The sequence below is a fragment of the Eleutherodactylus coqui genome, chromosome 6, assembly GCF_035609145.1.
Source record: "Eleutherodactylus coqui strain aEleCoq1 chromosome 6, aEleCoq1.hap1, whole genome shotgun sequence".
NCBI classification, from domain to species: domain Eukaryota; kingdom Metazoa; phylum Chordata; class Amphibia; order Anura; family Eleutherodactylidae; genus Eleutherodactylus; species Eleutherodactylus coqui.
The window spans coordinates 163,515,012-163,536,084 of NC_089842.1; the positions used below are offsets into that span (position 1 = coordinate 163,515,012).

Genomic DNA, 21,073 nt, shown 5'->3' on the forward strand with positions numbered 1-21,073 from the left:
GAACTGATTACAGTCCCATTACAAATGCTCTAAAAATTGCATGCTGATTAATAAATGGAGGACACCTGTTCAATACCTCTGTATATATGTAGTGGATATCCAATTTTGAGGACCATGCATAACATGGATTTCAAAAGGTAACTGTACTGCTCCACCTCTCCTGCTGCAATACATGCCATCCCACTGCGTAAGTCCCCACAGGTTCACATTATGAAATCATAGAGACACCGTACACTACAGTGCTCTGTAGCCTGATTTCGATGGGGTTTTAAAAATGGGGGGGGGGGGAATATGTTTGCTTCCATTCCATTAGGTTTCTGCTTTTTGGATACAAAAGTAACACTGCAGACTGCGCTATTCTTCTACCCAAAAAGAACTGAAACCTAACGGAACAGAATCAGTGGGGGAAGAAAAAAGGATCAGAGGCAGAGAGATGGAAACCCTGAATTGTAGCGCTAACGCAGGTGTGAAAGCTGTAAATTACAGCTAAGGACAGTCTCACACAAGCATATACATAAGATACTGCATATATAACGCAGCGTTTTACTGCTGTGTGAGCCAGCGGTGTGCAGGCATATAGGGCAGCGATTTTGCACTGCACGACAGCATATTTTACACATATGTACAGTGTTTATTATGTGCCCATGGAGAACAATAGGGCTCTATAGCAAGTAATATGCGGTAAAATATACATATATATTTTTTTTATATACACACACAGCTCAGCTGATCTCTATTCACGTCAGTTCTAAGGACCTCCAGAAGTAGTCATATACATCAGTGTGAACAATCGGATACCGTTTAGACCAGAACAGCACAAGAGGGTTTTTAGATTGTGGTTGAAGCTTTTATCAGTTTCACAGGAGCATCAATGATTCGGCCACAGTTGTAGCACAATGTTTTGGGCTGGGTGGCCCTTTATCAAACATGTACATGTGTCCTCATGTTTTTAAAAAAAATATACATTTATAAGGCCGGGCTCACATGGCCATAAGCGTAAAACACTGTGTGGGTCACACAGCATTTTATGGCTGTCGAGCCAGGAGTGACCCGACGTACTGCTGTGTAAGGCGGAAAAAGTTGTACTGCGCATGACAGCATTTCCCACCTTTTTTTTTTTAATTTCCCATGCCATCGTGTATACAAGCCACCCATGCGTAATGTAATAGCGCCCATAGAGAACAGTGGGCTGTATCATACACATATACGCTGCAAAATAGAACATGCTGCATTTTTTTTGCACCTACATATTATGCAATTCCAACCTGCTAATGGGAGCGGAACTGTGTAAGGCAATGTAAACGATTGCCTGTGAGTTAGGGCGCATTCAGACGACCGTATATCGGCTGGGTTTTCACACCCTGCCGATATACGGCGTCTCTCTCTGCAGGGGGAGCAGGCTGGAAGAGTCGGGAGCAGTACTCTGAGCTCCCGCCCCCTCTCCACCCCTTTTCTTCCCCCTCTGCACTATTTGCAATAAGAGGAGACGGAACGGGGCGGGGCTAAGTTCTGGGAATTATATACGGTCATCTGAATGCGCCCTTACTGTGTATCACATGGGCGTACAGTTCATGTGTAATACATGGTAATCATACACCCATGAGAGCCCCGGCCTAAGAGAGACTGCGAGTTTAGTCATCTTATAATTGCCAAGCCATCTCAGTTCCTGATTGGATGCCTTGTTTGTAAAGGGTTAACTTAGTGGTCACCAACAGTGCTCACTATAGATCCCACTGGACCAGAGTCCAGCATCTATATACTGTGTCCACATTATAAATGAATTGTATATTTGAACAGAACAGCATGAGTTTCATCGTTTCCTCATAAAATATTTTGATACGATTGGGAGGGGGCGATTCTCACACTTAGGATCTACCCTAATAACTGAAATTCTTGGCAATAAGAAACACAAAATGTAAAGCAAAAAAAAAAAAAAAATACATTTTGTGTGGTACTGTGTTAGCTAGAAAAATCTATGACGTTAAATATTGTTGTGTGTCAAAAAAAAGAAAAACAAAGACAAAATTTGTACCATGGCCAAAATTTTCCAACTTGACAGATCAGTGTTTTGGCAGATATGAGTGTCATTAGCAATTGTGAATGACTAATTGTGTAAAATTTTCAAGTGGCAGTGAACCTAAAAATTGTAAATATGTAAATAGAAGTCATATAGCTTAGATTTCATCTATGTAAAATGTTGAACTCTTCTTTTAATCATTCATTTGTAAACTTGGCTCAGAAAATGCCTCTGTGCGCCGAAGGCTTGTAAATCTAATTTTTTTCTGATTAGGCAATGTTCACATCCGTGTACGAGGCTGCAGTCAGAGCGCAACGCACAACTAAATAGAACATTCTACGATATTTCGTCTAGTAAAATGCTGACGGACATGATGAAAAGCTGATGGACCCCATTATACGAGCTAATGGGGTCCATCAGGCTCCATTAATGCCTGTCATTTGCCAGAATCAGCGAACCCAGTCTTAGTCAATAAATGGTATCATTCCTAAAATACTTTAGTCTTTTTTGGACCTCAAAGTACTTAATATCACATATCATATATTGCAACTCATCCGCAGCTTTACTCTCTGGATTGGCCAACATGCAATAGGATAGTTTTTTTTTTATATGTTCAAAAGTACTTTATTAGACCGCCAACATCAAATTTGACATCAGCATGTACAGTATATATTAAGTATATAAGCCATACAATTGAGTACACATCCACCAGGACCGGCCCGGGCCTGGAGAACAGAAATAAACACCGCTGTCAGTTTTGTATAAGATAAGTGCCGTTACAAAACCCAGTCAACTACACCCAAACAACCCTGGGTATATAGAACAGATGGGGAAGGGGAATAGGGGGAAACAAATAAGGAGGGATGGAGAGTACCTATACATATCTATCTCTTCTTAGGCTGCCTGCAGTCGGGCGGAAATTCCGCAGCGGGATTTACGCCGCTGGAAGCCTGCATAGGATTGCGTTAACAAATGCAATCCTATGCAGACGGCCGCGGTTTGGCCGCACGAAATCTCGTGCGGTAAACAAATCGCGGCATGCTCTATTTCTGTGTGGGGCTGACCCGGCCGTCTGCAGGCGGCCTTAATCTAAGATGGAGTATAGGTCTTTCTAGGTCGTACGCTCAGGATAGATTAAGGAAAAAAAAAAAAAAAAAAAGACTACTACATGATAGCACTCACCTACCACCATTGACAGATTTTTATATGCCTCTTACACGACACCTCCCACCTTGACATTTATGCACCCATGTCCTAATAGAAAGATGTACTGCGCCTTATGCTATGTATAAATGCTATATCTGGGATGCATGGCAGTATAGGTCCTGATGCAAACCATACTGCCTCAGGCACTTCAAAAGGCTCCCGATTACTGAGAATCTCAAGGTTGAAGGACCAAGGCATTGCAATACGTATTGGGAATGTTATTCTATCCTCCAGGCAAAAACAGAGAGTCTCTTTAAATATGCTCATTTCAAAAATGTTAAAACTATGTAATATATAAAAAGATTTGGAAAACAGAATGAGAAGAAATCTGATAAGGACCACATACTGCCCCTAACATTGGGAATACACTGGCACGCACAGTAGTCACTAGCAGACTTCCCACATGTCTCTTATTCTCTTGCGCTCTGTAAAGATACATGGAGGATAGATCACTCACTTACTGCTTTACTTCTACTTGAAAAACAAGGAATCCAAGAATTAAGCACAAACTAATCCTGGGGACGGTCATTGGAATAACTGCGGCACAGCATAGGCAAAAGATGATGTCCATACGTACAGATATAGCTGTATTAATTGCACTTAAATTTTCCGTCCCCCATCCCCCAAGACAAATCATTCTGTTACGGTATTTAAATGTAGCTTAAAGGAATGTTTTTTTCCACTAATTTACTAATCGAAAATCTACATAAAACCCATCTCTTCTAGAATATGTTTTTTATTGTATCTTTACTCTATTTCCTGTACCTGAAAATGGGACCGCCATATTGGCGAGATGCTCCCATATTTTCTCATTGAAGGTACTGACAGTCATTGTGTGCAGAGAGGGAGGAGGAGCAGAGCTATACCCGTCACCTTGTTGCAGAGGCGAGATTTTTTTTTTCTTAACACATTCCCTAGTGGACTCATTAAAACACACGTGAGGTACTTGTGGTGTAGCACAGTAAAGAAAATTCCCTAAACAAATAAGACAATTCCAATACAATAATAATCTGCAACATTATAACAAGCCTCATTACACAAAAATACAGCACCAGAACCAAGCTGGTAACATTTAGAGGTTAAGAGTTTTATAATTTTTTTACATTTGTGCAACATAAAAATAATGAAACCTCCTATACTCATCTCTCTTGGCCTCCCGCAGCTTCGCTCTTGGTGCAGGTTCTGTGTTTACAGGCTGCACTCGGCTTGTGTATGGGATGTCAGCGGCTGCTGCAGCCAATCAGAAACCTCAGGGCTCAAATACTGAGATGTGTGGAGCCGATAGGTATAAATTTGGGGTGTTCCATTTTTACATCTGGCAGCACAAATTTAAGAAAATTTTTTTTATATATATATTATATGTCTGACACCCTATATAATACAGCACCAAAATCAAGTTTGTTCCATCAATATGGCACCAGAACCAGCACATTTGAGGTTAGTGGTTTATTTGAGGGTATACAAAAGAAAAAAAAAATGAATATATTAGACATGGTACCGTATTAAACTCACCTGGAGTTCTGAGGTATGGTGCTTCTTAATACTTATTCTATAAAAATGAATAAACGTTTTAGCCCTGCCTCCCACTCTTTTATAAGTGAATAGCCAGCCTGCCCTCTTCAATCCTGCTCACCAATCCTAGCTTGCTTTATTTCCCAATCGCTTGCCTGTGCCAAGTGCCCTCCTGTGATAACTGCTGCTAACCAATAGTAATTGAAGCAGTACTGGCATGCTGCCTGTGCCAATGCTGTGGAATGTTACGGACAGTCGCACAAGAAGAGGTAGGAAGAGACAACCTGGTTACAAGGCTGTCATCTCCAGGGACAAAGTGACTACTTCATGACTTGCGGGTATCCAGGTGTGTCATGTGGGCAGAGCTGGATTTGGGCACTGCTTCTCACCAATTCAGCAAACCAACTGTAGCTTTAACAACTGGTTCTGTCAAAATTCTGACAATTAGCCAAATCCTATCTCTGCCTTGTTGGCTTCAAGGGGGTAGAGAGGATCACCTGATCGTCCGACAAGCACGAGCATCTCCAAGTGTTTCATTGTCCGCCAACCAGAGACAGGTGGCACCATCATTACAGAAGGACATTTAGTCTCATAGCGCCCATTGTGTATGCTACCTTTGATACCCACTCACCGTTGCCTTTGTTTGCAGGGGTCTCGTGAACAATGAGATGGAAGTGGTATGGAGTGGAACTGGGTTGTCTTCAGGTTTAATTTGGGCACAGATGATGGCTCTGTATGTGCCTGGAGACCTAGGGGTGAGCACCTCAATCCTGCCTTTGCTGTAGATCGGCACACTGCCCTCACTGCTGGTGTGATAGTCCGGGGTGACATCACATATGACAGTCATTCACCCCCAGTAATTGTATGAGGGACAATGACAGCTCAGCGATATGTTCAGGACATCCTGCAGCCACGTGTTGCCTCTCTTGGCAGCTTACAAGAGGCAGGATATTGCTTGGCCGCACACAGCAAGGGTGTCACAGAAATTCCTCCACAACCTTGTTACACTTCTGTGACTTGCCCTGTCACCCAATTTGTCACCAATAGAACATGTATGGGATTATCTGGGATGCCAACTTCCACAACCTGCAAGTTTGCACAATGTAGGGACTCAGAGCAAACAGAGCGTTATACCACAGAATACCATACAAACCCTGTATATCTCCATGCCGCCAGCATCACATCTTGCATCCAAGCTAGAGGCAGCCCAACAGGGCACTAGAGCCTCCATGCCTGCCCAAAAAACATGAAGGGGACTCACCTTTAGGGTTGCGAATTGCTAAACGGCTAACAAGAACAATCCAAGCTAGAGGCAGTCCAACAGGGTACTAGAACCTCCATGCCCGCTCATATCACATCTTGTAGCCAAGCTAGAGGCGGTACAACAAGGTACTAGAGCCTCCATGCCTACCCATATCACATCTTGTATCCAAGCTAGAGGCAGTACAACAGGGTACTAGAGCCTCCATGCCCGCCTGTATCACATCTTGTATCTAAGCTAGAGGTGGTACAACAGGGTACTAGAGCCTCCATGCCCGCCCGTATCACATCTTGTATCCAAGCTAGAGGCGGTACAACAGGGTACTAGAGCCTCCCTTCATGTGTTCAGTTTTCTGCAATAAATTACCCTTTTGCTCTGATATTGCAATCACTTATATCCACGTTACAATCACACAGAGAAAGTTTCATTCTATTCCAACAACTCCTTCCAATAACACGAACGGATTCCTATGGAGGAATCCATGGAGGATCCGCAGCAAATCACACGCATTGAAAAGGTATGTACTTTTGCTTTTTCATTAATACTTGCGGATACGAATTGCATATTCCACAAGGCAAGAAAATAAATAAATAAATAAATCGCAGCATGCTCCATTAACATTGCGAATGGTCCACGGATACCCGTGTCATCGCCTGGCTAGGGCGCTGGAAATACAAATATTATAAAAAAATAAGTCTGTACTGTGCATGACTGCCTGCGAGCCTCTGCGATCAGCCGCAATACAGATTTTAAAGGTATGTGTGTCTGGGGGGGGGGGGGGGGGGGGGGGGGGGGGGGGGAGAATTGTTGGGCGTCATCGGCCAGAGTCATAGCCAGATTCCACTGTGGGAAGATCGCATGCAGAATTCGACCCGGCCTTACAATTAGTGTATTTGGGCATCTGAACAATGGACCCTTCTGCTTTTGGCACATCTGTAAATACGCTGCATATTTACAAGCTCAAAGACACGCGAAATGGCTGAAATATGTGATTGAGTTGCGTAAATTCACTGCGTATCATGCAACTGATAATTGCATACGTCCATGTGAAGGAATTGCCCCCAATCTGCTGTACCGCATAGTACTGTCTGCGGCACCACTCCATGCAGAGGCATATGCAAAAAGGATATGCTGAAGTCTTTTCCCCCTTTACAATAAGGGCTTATGGGCAATGTATGAGACCGTATGGCTATACAGTGGCATACATCAAGTATTCCTCCCATTAATACCTCCATCGTACACTGCAGATACAGCCTGCATAGACCCTTAGTTGTCACTTGATTGTGTGCACCTAGCAAACGGAAGTGATAAAAAAATAAATAAAAATAGACATTTACTTACAATATGTACAATGGGGATAATAGCATGGGTTTATAAACTACCATAAGAGATTACAGGGAGCACAAAGAGGATAAGTATACAAACACTATAGCAGAGGTTTCCTTTAATGAATATAATACCATATTTTAGAGGAAGCAATAACTTTACATTACCAGAAAGAACCTTCCACATGTTGATATTAATAGCACAGTATATCCAAAATTTGAACCGCCTAATTCCTGTATAGGGTTGGAAAAAACCTAACCACAAGCCATATGTAAAGAGGAAGAGCACCTTCATACACACACACACACACACACTATATATATTATTACTACTAGTACTACTACTATTATTATTATTACACATTTTGCACAAAGTTGAAGACTTTCCCACAGTTACCAAGCCACCTTGCAGCTGCTGAAAGAAAAGGTAGACCATATGGCATTTTTACATTTTTTTTTTTATATTTTCAACTTTCTCCTCTATAGGGAAACGGATGTCGGATGAGACTTGCAGTAACCTCATGGACTCATATTGCAGTGTCACTTGAAAACAGTCTCCATGTTCCCTACATACATATCATTCTTAAGGAACAGGGGGGGGGGAGGGGCACGCCTCCAATCAGAGTCTACAGGACTGACAAAGAGCTCTATCGCTCCATTCAAACTCATTCAACAAGAGCCTGCTTAGCACAGTTGTCAAAAGAAAAAGAAAAAATCATGAATTTCAAACTTTTTTTCTCTCTCTCACAGACAAGAGTTTTGGGGAATATTTTTTATTTTGTAAAACTGCAATAAGAGACACCTATATAAAAGAAAAAACACCTGTAAATACACCATGCCCAGAACATTCTGAAAAACACACCACAAGTCCTAATATACTCTAAAGTAACAACTAGCCACTGCATTTTTCATGAATTTCATGAAACTTCTGTAAAATTATAGGCAATGGGGGGAGGGGGTGTGTGTGTGTTAAAATATACCTTGAATATGCACATTACATATCTATTTGCTGCGCACTATGTATTACATGCGTAGAAGATACACATGTAATACACAGTAAACATATGCCCATGTGAATCCTTAGGCTACCTGCACATGGGCAAGCACAATATCGGGCCACGTAAAAAGTAAATAAAAAAAAAATAGCACGTGACTATTTTGGTCGCCGATTTTATACGCCGCATGAAAACATAGGTTTTGCTCTATCTTTTGCAGAGATATGCAGGAAGCTCCCATAGACTTCAATGGAAACTGAAAAAAAAAGGGAGGGAGTTACCCTGCGTACAACGCTGGGAAAAACACAGCTGGCCCTAATTAGGCATCATTGGTCATTCCAAGGACTTTACAGCAATCGATTTGCATCACTTCTGCGCTTTTTTTGCCGATACGCAGCACCAATGCGATACGTGTGAATGGCTGAATGTACGCGAATAAAAAGATTGGGACTTTTCCATACAGACTCGCCCCCGAAAGTCCACTGCAGACTACAGTTTAATACCCCGTTCGTACAATGCAGAAACAAATCACACAAATCTAATGCATGCGCTCTTCTGCGTCGGAAAGTATTTCAATCTCACCATTACAAAGAAGTCACTGAAAGAGGGATCAAAGCCATAACTCGTACAAACACTATTTTCCAGCAGCGTGCAGAAAGGTAAAATGCTACAGGGACTTTGTGACAGGACAGAATATGCCCTCCTGCGGAATAGTCAGCGGTTTTGCACACTGCTAATGTGTGGATTTTGGTGCAGAATTGAAGATATCAGAATCCTGCTGGCAATTCCGTATCAAAATCCACCGTTAGCCGTTTGGGGTAGGATTCAGGGACGTCATGTTCCGTCCTGTGGGAAAGGTCCCATGTGGAGGAGAGGCACAGGTGCAAAATACTGCTGAGCAACCACTCACACACCTACCATACACTGGGGAATGCTGCTTACGTAGGCTGTGTCAACATGGTTTTCCTTAGCGATCATGGGCCATGGTGAGAGTTTAGCATGTCCCCCAACTACCCTTCATGGCTGCCAGTCGTGGTTCACCCAAGAATTTACCATTAGATCACTGAGTCTATCGATGCAGCACCAGCAGCCACTCTACAAAGAATGATTTCAGTGGGAACTGCACCTGCAATACCAACCTGGGCCACTGAGCTGCAGTCGGCAGGATGTGCTTCCTGCACTTTCCTTACTGGGAGCACCGCCTATAACCAGCTGATCAGCGGGGGTCCAAGTGGTGGATCCCCACCGATCATCTACTAATGGCAGTTTATCCATAGGAAAAAATCTAAAAAGACCCAGACAACCCCTTTAACAGCAATCAGCCAGGCATCAGAAACAGGAAATGTATTAAAAGACAATGCTTTTCAATAAGTTTGGTGCGTCTTTTGTTGTTAGAAATGTAACTGTATGACGGTTACAAGCTGGTGAAGATTTGTGTTGATTAAAGGGATTGTTGAGGGTTAGAAAAACATGGCTGCTTTCTTCCAAATACAGCGCCACCCTTGTTCATATCGTTGTGTGTGGTATTGCAGTTCAGCTCCATCGAAGTGAATGGGAGCTGAGCTGCAATACCAAACACAACCCACAGACAAGGGTGGCGCTGTATTTGGAAGAAAGCAGCCAAGTTTTTCTAACCCTGAACAATCCCTTTAAGCCAGCCTCTGGGTAAATTATAGTATACATGGCAGGCTATGGGAGGTGATGCCCCTCCTTGCTAAGCCCTGCCTAATTTTCACTCCACTTTAGAAAAGTGTTGAAAGAAGAGCCAAATGGTAAAAAGCAACAAAACACTGTGGCGAGCCCATAAGGCCTCCTGCCCACGGCCGGGTTGGATTCCAACTGCGAAATCTCACAACGGAATTAGACCTGGTGCCCCCTAGAGACCACATACTCACCTCTCCAGATCCGCTGGCTGTGACGCAATTTCCTGCGATACTTCCACAGTGCTCACAGTGGAAGTATCCCAGGACGGACGGCTTCAATTAACTGCAACGGAAGCCATCCGTGCGATTTTACGCACAGATTAGAACATGCTGCGATTCTCCCCCGCAAGCGAAAAATCGCAGTTGGTTTCCGCTTGTGCGCAGGACAGAATCATTTACCATGGGATGTCTATGGGCGGACATTGCTGTGGAATTCGCGGCAGGCGTCTGGCTGCAAATTCCGCAGCGATAATCCGTCTGTGGTCATTGGGCTTCGTTTTTGACACAAAAATGCCTCGCATCCGCAGGAACATCACACGTTTCCGATTGCGATATCGGGCCGGGATTCACAGCCCGATATCGCACTCGTCCGTGTGCTCACAGCATTCGGGCTGCAAGATATACGTGCACGGCACGCAGCCAGTACGCAATGCGCCAAGATAGAACATGCGATAGAACACCCCCCCTTCCTCCGAGAATCGCAATTTCACAGAATTTCACAGAAGTGATGCGAGGCGTTTTTGAATGAATAGAGCATGGATGTTTTTTTTTCATGCTCAAAACCACACGATTTGCCTGCATAAATAGACCACTAAAGCACACAATACGTATACAAATACGCGGCACAAATGTGTCACCGGCCTAAGAGATTATGGGTGTTCCCATCTTGGCCAAATAGGGCAGTTGCAGAAATAGCGTAATTCGCCATGCTACTGTTTCCGTAACTGCTATGTGACTTTTACGGAAGTTACGCAAAGTGTATAGTGATCCGCTCAGCTGTTTCTGTAATCCGACCATCTTTCGCCGCGTACCACCAGATACGCCATAAACATCTGAAATGGGAATACCCCTTTAATTGTTGTTTTTCCTTTGCATTGACTTTTACATAATGGGCTTCCTTTAGAATAATAAGTGCATTCAGACAGTGGTAGCCAATCAGAATCCGGCTTTCATTATTATGAGCGCAAACTATGCCATGAAAGAAGCAATCTGATTGGTTGCTATGGCCGTTATTAGCTAATAGCAGTAACTATGGACGTCTGCTACAGAGCTGGTGTCTGCCTCATAACAATGTGCAGGAACAAGACCCCTGCCACACTTTTTGCCACAAGTGCCAGCCACTTTCATCTTTGCACCTAGCCAAGTGTGGAGGGTGCAGTAAGTCAGCATCTTCCACGAACAATAATGCTGTTACGTCATCACTGCGCGACCCGGAAGCGGCGCCCACGTGTATGACAGGGACACTGAAACGCGACGGCTGCGCCGCTGATCACCTGTGATCATTCATTGCTGTCTTGCAGGTAAATCATTTTACTGCCGCTGTCTGTACGGCGCTGCGACTTTTACAGGCAACACTGGCTGATGGGGACTTGGGAGCGGCAGACATCACACGCTATTTTCTGCATTCTACTCCTCTCTCTTCACAATGAGCTTCGTTGTATTTTCCCACTTATTTTCAATGGTTGTGTTTATAAACACGATCAAAGCTAGCTAGTAAATAAATGTGTTTTTTTTTTCTGCAACAGTGTTCTATGATATCACTTTTTAGAGACCAAGATCGGGCACAGAAGAAAGTAATCCTGTGATTTGAAAATGGTGCATGTAACTTATAGCTTTGCCTATCATTCTGTTGGGTGACAGTGTTCATGCCATTATCGCTCATTTGTGCAGTCTAAACACACGATAATTGTTCACTTTGTTCATTTTCTGCAGGCATAAAACTCATCGTTGGCTCGTTCACTAATTGTTCACTTTAAATAGTGCTCATTCAGTGCTCATTCAGTTTTTCCTCATTCGCTTGTACAGTGATTGTTAATTAATTTCTCATTTGAACGAGCCAATGATGTATCTGCCTGCATAAACGGGCTGCCTGAGCTAATTGGCTAACTCTGATGTCATTGGATCGTTCAAGCTATAATCATTTGGTGTAAACGCTAAGGTTATATTCACACCAGGGTTTTCTTCGACAGATCCAGTCTTATTAAAAACGGATATCAGAAAATGGAAAGCATATCTAAACTGTCTGCTTTATTCTGGTTTTCAGCATTTAAAATGTGATGGTTCAATGAATGTGGCTCAGTGGTTGGCACCGTTGACTGTCAATGTTGACATCCTATTTTTAAATCTCATGAAAGGCAACAAACTTTTAAAAACTCCATACACCCATCGCCTATGTATTGCATATGGCTAGCATTGCATACGCTGCCTATACAAATGTATACGGCTCACGCTGCGTGCTACGCATGAGGAATAGAGCATGCTGCGATCTATTTCTCATGCGTATCGACATGCACATGTATCATGGAAAGTCTATTGACTTGCATTGACTCCATTCATTGTACATCATGCGGCCGTGCACACGTAATATGCGATTGATAAAATACCCATAGTCAGATTTGAACATACAATTCCAGCACTAAAGACTGAGCCACCACACCTTGTAACACTGGGGTTCTAGGTTTGCATCTGACTATGGAGAACATCTGCATGGAGGTTGAATGTTGTCATTGTGTTTATTTTTCTCAGGCATGGTGGCTCAGTCATTAGTGCTGCAGTTCAAGTTCAAATCTGACCAAGAGTGATGGTTGTATGAAGTTTTTCAAAGTTAATGTTACCCTTGATAAGATTTGAACCAGGGACAGCAGCATTAGAAGGCAACAGTGCTAACCACTGAGCCACATTCATTGAAGAGGTACCACCACCTGTTTTCTGAAACTGGCAAAAAAAGTGCAGCAGTCTGCGATCCTTTTTTTTTTCCATGTAAAAGACGGAACATAGGTGGAAAATACAGAAACCGATTGAAACTGAAGACCTTACGCTTCCATACATTTCTATGGGCTTAAAAACTGAAACGTTTTTCTTTCCATCTTGCTGTTCCCACGACGGATCAGCAAATCAGAAAGCAAAACGCTAAAGTGAAAAGGCCCTTATTTTGTCATATGCATGCGCATAGCAAAAGCAACATTTTCTTCACATAAACTGTAGAACTGCCAATGTCAGGAAATCGCAGCATCTCTCTAACTTCATCTACAGGACACAGAATACCAGGTGTAGATGCCACTATACAGCCCATTCTGCCTATCTATATGCCTTTCTGGATAATGAATGCTACAAAGTACAGGATATCAGTTCTTAAAGTGATGCACATTGTCAAAAATACAATGCTGTTTTGGTTTGAGGATATGGATGTTCCACTACTAGACTGGGCTGCACAGAGTCCCGACCTGAACCCCACTGAACATGTTTGGGACGAACTGGAACGTTGGGTCAGGAAATATGTACAGTGTCCATTTTCTTGGAGGGAACTCGCCAGACATTTGCAGGATCAATGTTGGGAAATATCTGCTGAAGTGTATCAGATGTTAGTAAAACGTATTCCACAGAGAGTAATCCAATGTCATTAGGGCTAAAGGAGCCCCACTTCTCTCCTTTTTTTCCCCTCTCCTTTTCCAACTTTTTCCAGTTTGATGGATCTTTGAGAGAGACATGAGCTGGAGCTTGTATTAAAACTACTGCATAAGATAATGGGTAAATGTTAAGCATGACAGAAATGGGAAATGCTGTTCTTTATTATTATTTTTTTAATTATAATTTGCTGTCCATTTTGTACATTTTATATGAATGATTCAGTTGAATAAAATACTTTTTGAACCATAAAGGAGCCCCACTAAGTATTAACACATGGAAATAACTACAACTTTTGATCCTTGCTCAGGTGTCCTATTACTTTTGGTAGGATAGTGTAGAATAACATGGGAAGCAGGTTCCCACTGCAGTGGTCCTCTCCCTAAATCTTGTATTGATACATAGTCGCTGAGTATACATGACTGACATCTGGCTATCTCTGTGTATATAGACTTCTCAATTTTCAATGGGAAGTGTACGGACATGCTAATGAACCTGTTGCTCTTTTGACTGTAGTAAAATTTAAACTCTCAGCATACTCTGAAAGGCATAATACGAAATACAGTAGGATTTAGGAGTCAGATAGTGGCTTGGCAATAAGGCTGTTCATATGTGTTCGGTCCCGTCAGGGTTTCTGCCACTTTTCTCTTTGTAGTAGGAAAAAAATGACAGCGATCCATTAAATAGTCTTGAGTTCTGCTTCGAAATACTTATGTCTCAGTAATTTTGCAATAATTTTTTTTCTTTAGCCCCAATACACCTAAACTAAAAAATTTGTAGCAACTTTACAAATGGTCTCCTACAGTGTATACAGCTCCTGTGCAGACCTATGTATCCTCTTGGTTACAGGCTACAAACACTGTGTGTAGTCTGCTCCTGCAGTCAGGAGTTGTCCATTCTTCTTGCTGACTTACAGACAAAAGAAGGCAGATGCAAGAAAGTTTACTGTCTGTAACCATGGAAACACATAAGTCTGCACAAGCGCTTTATACAGGAAACTGTTGTAGATTATTTATTTTTTATCAAAGGATACTTTACTTTATATGTAGTAGCTACATTGGATCATTAAAAATGATTAGAAATTGATACATACTCTGTGAGTGATCTTTTGTGAATGGCTTAGCTGTACCGCCCTGAAAGATGTGGTCCTGTATACATGTATGAAGTGTGGATATACCCTCTGTAAGGTTGTACATCAGAACAGGTTGTTGGCTATACAGGTGGAGTAGACCAAAAATGTTAAAACCCTGTTTAAATAAAGTATAATCACCTCCCCTTCTCTGTAGGTGCAAATGTTACATCTGAATTTTTGGTCTTCTGTTAACCATCTTTTTTAATTAAAATCTCTTTCAGGGTTTAAGAATCAGCATGAGTTTTGCGGAGTACAGAGAACTGATTCAAGATGGAGACACCGCTATTGTGTTTTTAGGTCATGACTCCATGTTCCCAGTGACCATCCAACAAGGAGGCCAGACACAAACAAAATATGGAGTCCTCAGACATTCCACTGACTTAATAGGGAAGCGGTACGGCTCCAAGGTGACCTGCAGCAAAGGAGGCTGGGTGTACATTCTATATCCAACGCCAGAATTGTGGACTATGAACCTTCCTCACCGCACCCAGATCCTCTACTCTACTGATATTTCTATGATCACTATGATGCTGGAGCTGAAACCGGGATCAGTGGTCTGCGAATCAGGTAATGGGATTATTTTCTGTGCAGGAGCATTATTCTTTTAGATGTCACGTTATCGCCCCAGACTGTAGACATTTGAACTGTGGATAATGACCGATGCTGGCAGGGATGGACTGGACAAGAATTCCAAAGGTAAGTATATGACAGCACTAATGGCCACATCCTTGAGCATCTGCCTCGGAGTGTGTACATGTATGACATAGGCACCATGTAATATCACCTTTCCCCTTCAGCCACCAGCTGCAACCTTTTAAATAACCTCTCAACCAGATCAGATGCACCATATTAAGTTCATTTGCCACATTTTATTGAAGTGGTTGGTGAATTCAGAAGTTACTTGGTGAATCTGAGCATGGACCTCTCAGTCGGTATACTGTGCCACAGTTCAAACATCCCTCTGGTTGAAGGATTGAGGTGCTTGGCTGGTTCAGTTGTATCCATGGACTTGCACTCGTTAAAAGGGTATTCCAGGCATTTACTATTGATGACGTATCCTCAGTATAGGTCCTCCATAGTTGATCGGCAGAGGTCCAACGCTTGGGATTCCCGCCGATCAGCTGATCCTCTGGCCTGCTGCCAACGCATTGGGCCAGATGTCTGCATGAGTGGTCAATGACCAAAAGAGTACTAGCTGATCAGGCCGGGAAGTATAATAGAAGGCATCAGTCTCATTGATTCTAATGAGAGTGAAATTGTCTATTACACTTCTAGACCTGACCACCAATGTCGACATTCGGCTCTGTCACACTAATAGTGGATCGGAGAATCAGTTGATTGGCGGGGATCCTGAGAGGCGGAGCCCTGACTCATCTATTGATGACCTATCCTGTGGATAGGTCATCAATAGTAAATGCCTGGAATACCCTTTAAGGCAGACTCATCCTATAATCTGTCAGCAGTTGTGGGGAGCCCAGCGGTTAGACCCCCACTGATCAGACGAAGATGGTGTTTTATCATTACTTATACAGTAAAGAGGTTAAACCGTTCTAATATCTAACGTAGATAATAGCTTATGTCCTCCGTATTCTAGTATTTAGCCTGTTCCTGCGCTCCATATGTTCAGTGTACGCTATGAATGCATATATTCCCAGCCCCGGATTCCCATATCCTCCCCTTATTGTCCCGCTCTGTCGGTGCCATACTGCACCTTTGTGTGTTTCATTTTGATAATAGCCTGCCGCTTGAAAACCTCTATAAGCCGGTGTTCAAAGAGCTTAGTCAGGACATGTGATCTGCGCTCAGCTCGAGGTCACAGATGGTATCTCTGCGGCAGCAAAGGAACATTTTATAAGGAGAATTGTCAGTCTGCTTTGCTCCTTCAGCTATCCAGATTAACTCCTTAGCTGCTGGGGTAGCGAGGGAACGCAGGTCATGTTGATTGGCAGTAATATGAAATCATATCTGTAAAGCTTGTGAGTCCTTTCAATGTCACATGGCCTTATGTAAGGGGAAAATTGTGCTTTGTTCTTAGAGCAGAAATAAAGTATTTACACTTGGCCTTTCTCTGCCTGATAACAGGTGACAATAGATTGCATTTTGCAAATAGAAAGAAGATGAATTTTTTGTTTTTTTTCATCTTAGAGCTTCAGTACCTGACATTACTACATAGGTTAGAGTTGTGTTATCTCTTATAATATAACAGTTACAATGACTAATAGCAGCCATTTTGGTTCTAACAGGCGTTACCTGTAAGCTCTCCAAAGGCTCGAAAAGACAGGTTGCTATAACAAGGGATCATCGTTTTCGTGTAGAAGAAAGAAGGTTTCTACACTCATATAGAAGGGGGTTCTTTAATGTAAAAGCAGTGAGACTATGGAACTCTCTGCCTGAGGATGTGGTGATGGAGAACTCGCTAACAGTACAGGAGGGGCCTGGTCGCCTTTCTTGAGTGTAATCGTAATACATGTTAGCATTACTAGATTACTGCAGATGGGAATAATCCAGAGAGTTATTCTGATTTACCAAATGTCGAATTGGGAAGGCTTTTTTTTCTTCTGAGATGAAGAAATCTGGCTTCTACCTCAGGTTTTTTTTGCCTTTTTCTGGATCAACCTTGCATGATGATAGATTGAACTGGATGGACATACATAAGTCTTATTTCAGTCTAAGGTCCAAAGTGTGCAAATCAAAACGCCCATAGGGAAGCATGGGCGTTTGCAAATACATTAAAGCATGCGGATTTGATTTGCGGACCTTTCGGCCCGGAAACAAATCGCAGCATGATCAATTTTTCTGCAGATCCCGCACGGACGGCTTCCATTGAAGTCAAGGGATTCTGTCCAATCTGTGGCACACCCGCAGCTGATGCTGCGGATCTGCAAGAAAGCAGGAGATTTTTTTTTTTTAAAGTACTGTGCCCGCACGCATCTGCCAAGCAGAAGAAAGAAGATCCAGCCAGGACGGAGAACACCTGCACAGGATGCAGACAGGTTAGAAAAGGTCCATGGCCACCAGCAGGGTTGGGTCCCGCTGCAGGCTTGCGCGGGAGGAATCCAACCTGCCCGTGGACATGAGGCCTTAGAGTGGCTTTGCAAGGGACAACTTTCAGGATTCAACTTCACAGCCCAATATCGTCCTCACCATCCATGTGAAATCACTGAGGATGCGAGGCGTTTTCATGTGAAAACAACCTCGCATCACTTCGGGGATGCTGTCACCTGTGGCGGAGGTTCGTGGAGTTTCTCCCATTGCTTTCAATGGAAGACATTGCATCGCATACACTTTGCACATGGTGCAATGCTGCTGCCAGTCCCATTGAAAACGATGGGCGCTGCGATGTGAGAACACATACAAGATGGGAAATGCTGTAATTTGATTCCTGCATTACAGTGCCATGTGGAAAAAAAAATAGCTCATGTCAATGACCCTATGCAAAAGAATGGGGTTCATATTTCTGCGTCGCGCAATGTACAAATCTTGCGTGATTTTTCCCGCCTGTGTGAAGACGGCCTCGGGCAGATAAGTGCTTGACAGGCAATCCAATGACTGTCACTTCTGTGCTTTCACCCAGGAGCGATGGTCACTCACTGAATGGAGACGGCGTGCGTCGGACATGTCTTCCGTCCATCTGTCTCCGTTCAGTGTGAACAGGCAGTCGCTCATAGATGAATCCCTGCCTGTTTATGCTGAGTGAGAAGTCGCTGAAATGAAGCGACTAATGACCAATTTCTCACTCGGGACCCTGACTGGTCCCGTTTTACACGGGGCAACTATCTGTCAAAACCAATTGAAGTGTTTTGTTTTTTTTCGTTACACAATAGTTGGCACATATATAGCCACCCTTTCAGAATTATTACAGTATTGTCTACATCCAGAGGCTGTAAACCTGGATAGACCAAATGCTGCTTATAGCTGAGGGTTTGCTACAATTGTATGCAATTTCACACATTTTCTGTGGGCTAAACTCCTCAGCAGCACAAACCTCTGGCCTGATATTTTCCAGAATGTATCAGCCTAGATAGTGTTCTAAAGCTTTATACATGTGTCCACGTCAAGTTGCTGTTTTTGGTGTCACTTTCCAAAGTCACAGCAACATGTTTTGTTTTTTGTACAAGTTTTCAGCCTTTGTGTATAAAGACACAGGTTTCCATTCACTGACAGCAAGCAGACCTTCCCATTATACAGTGATTAGGCTTTATGTACATTAAACTTGACAAGTGTGAACGCTGCTGAATGTCCTTCCATGATCCAGCGCATTCGTTCTGTACTTCCAGTTACTGTAATCTCAGTCTGTGTAACATGATTCACAGTCCACCAGGCTGAAATCTCTGGGGTTGCATTAGAGGACGCTTTGCTCGCTGCGCCGTGATCCGCATGAATGTAGCGCCTCGTGTCACTCACACATTGTTCTTGGAACAAGAGACAAAGGGAACGTGACGGGAGCCTGTGCCTTCAGAGGCTGAAGTGCTCCTAGCTTCACCCAGTAAACAGCCGGATTGTTAAATTCTATTAATCACCCCTGCTTTGATTTATCGGTCTCTGACTCTTGCCAAAGCAAATTTACTTTGTTGGCCTGAAGGCTATAGAGACCATTATAAATATTCCACCTGCACTAGTTAGACAGTTGCTGTATATATTTGTATCTGTGCCAATATAACTTTTTTTTTTTTTTGGCATCTACAGCTCTTCATCCTGAGCTTCCTGGTTCATGGACCTAATTCCTGAAATACTGTCATGCAGATGATGCAATATGATTTGGGGTATAGGGAGTTCTACATAACAGTGTAGATTTAAAGGGAACCTTTCACTGGGTTTGGGCAGCATGAACCTGAGGCAGCCTATTGTCCCCGTGTATGTGGTGGTCTGAAACATTGCAGCGGTTCAGAATAACAGAATAAACCTACTTTAAAATATAGTTATATTGAACGCTGCAATGTTTCAGAATTACATATATATGGGGACAGTGGGCATACTTGTATGGAGTTCATGCTGCCTATAGTTCCGGCAGCATTAACACGGGAACAAGTTCCCCTTTAAGTGCCATTTGGGCTCTTTGCAAACCTGAATGACTATTCATTTGGCACTGTAATGGCATAATAATTTCACAAAGGGGAGGAAGTGCAAGCAGAAGGCTGCAACCCTTCTATAAGAAAAAAACATGGTGAACAGCTCCAAAAAAAAAAATCCTAACTTGCCCAACCACTATTTCGCCGGTGGCCTGGGATTCGTCTTTAATGGTGTCTATAGACATGAGGATTTATTCTGATGTATTGTGCTCCAGCTTTGTAACCAGTTTTTATTTATTTTTTATTGTTTCAATGCATGTAAAATTAAAACACAAGAAAGTCTTCAAATAGTTTTAAAAACTGTTTTCTGTCTGCATATCCTAAGCTGACCTATGGGTCGCCATGGTTGCAGACTACAAATAGACCCTACGTAGTCTGATCCGGTAGTCATATTGCCATTTATATTGCCTTGTAGTTGACCTACCAAATTAATTTAGAAACAATTACAGAAAAGACTTCCATTAAACCATAATGCTCAATGTGTGACTGACTATACAATGCATTTGGAAAGTCTTCAGACCCTTTCACTTTTTTTACATTTTGTTCTGTTGTTGCCTTGTGCAAATTAAAAAAAATATATAGTTTTCCCCCATCGTTCTGCATTCAATACACCAACATGACAAAGTTAAAAAATGTACAATTCTGTTTTCAAAGATTAAAAACTAACATTTTGCATTGATATAAGCGTTTGGTAAGACACTTGAAATTTAACTCTGTTGACCTCCCGTTTCTATTAATCATCTTTGAGATGTTTTCTACACCTTGACTGGAGTCACCTTTGGTAAATTCAGTCTATAGAAGGTCTCACAGCTCACAAGGCATATCAGAGCCAAAACTAAAGGCCGATTTACACACAACGATATTCGCTCAAAAGCCGTCTTTTGAGCGATAATCGTTGTGTGTAACTGCACTGACATCGTGCAGTTTTCGTTAAGCCGTTGCTCATCGTCGTCTTTCAGCATGCTGAAAGACAACAATGAGTCTTATCAGGGATTCACAGCGGGATACAGCGGATACTATTGTTTCAGCTGTATCCCGCTCCCTGAAGACAGGCGTCCAGCTGTCCAGCTCTGTTCTCCATACCCCGCATGGAGCGCTCGGCTGTATAACAGCCGGGTACTCCGTGCACAAAACAGCTGGATGCAGAAGACAAGTGGGGACACCCCGCTTGTCCTCTGCATCCTACACTAGAAGTTCTTGGCTGTATGACAGCCGGGCGCTGCGAGCGG

At 42.9% G+C, this 21,073-nt stretch overlaps 1 protein-coding gene across 1 annotated transcript in view; it reads left to right on the plus strand.

Annotated features, from left to right (window-relative positions):
- The first annotated feature begins 11,450 nt into the window (after positions 1 to 11,450).
- The window catches only part of TRMT61A (tRNA methyltransferase 61A), a 48,727-nt gene continuing 39,104 nt past the window's right edge, over positions 11,451 to 21,073 (plus strand). Inside the window, exons 1-2 of the mRNA XM_066605815.1 lie at positions 11,451 to 11,539; positions 14,997 to 15,342. Coding sequence (XP_066461912.1) covers positions 15,012 to 15,342 — 331 coding nt within the window. The 5' untranslated portion in view covers positions 11,451 to 11,539; positions 14,997 to 15,011. The remainder of the gene's footprint in view (positions 11,540 to 14,996; positions 15,343 to 21,073) is intronic.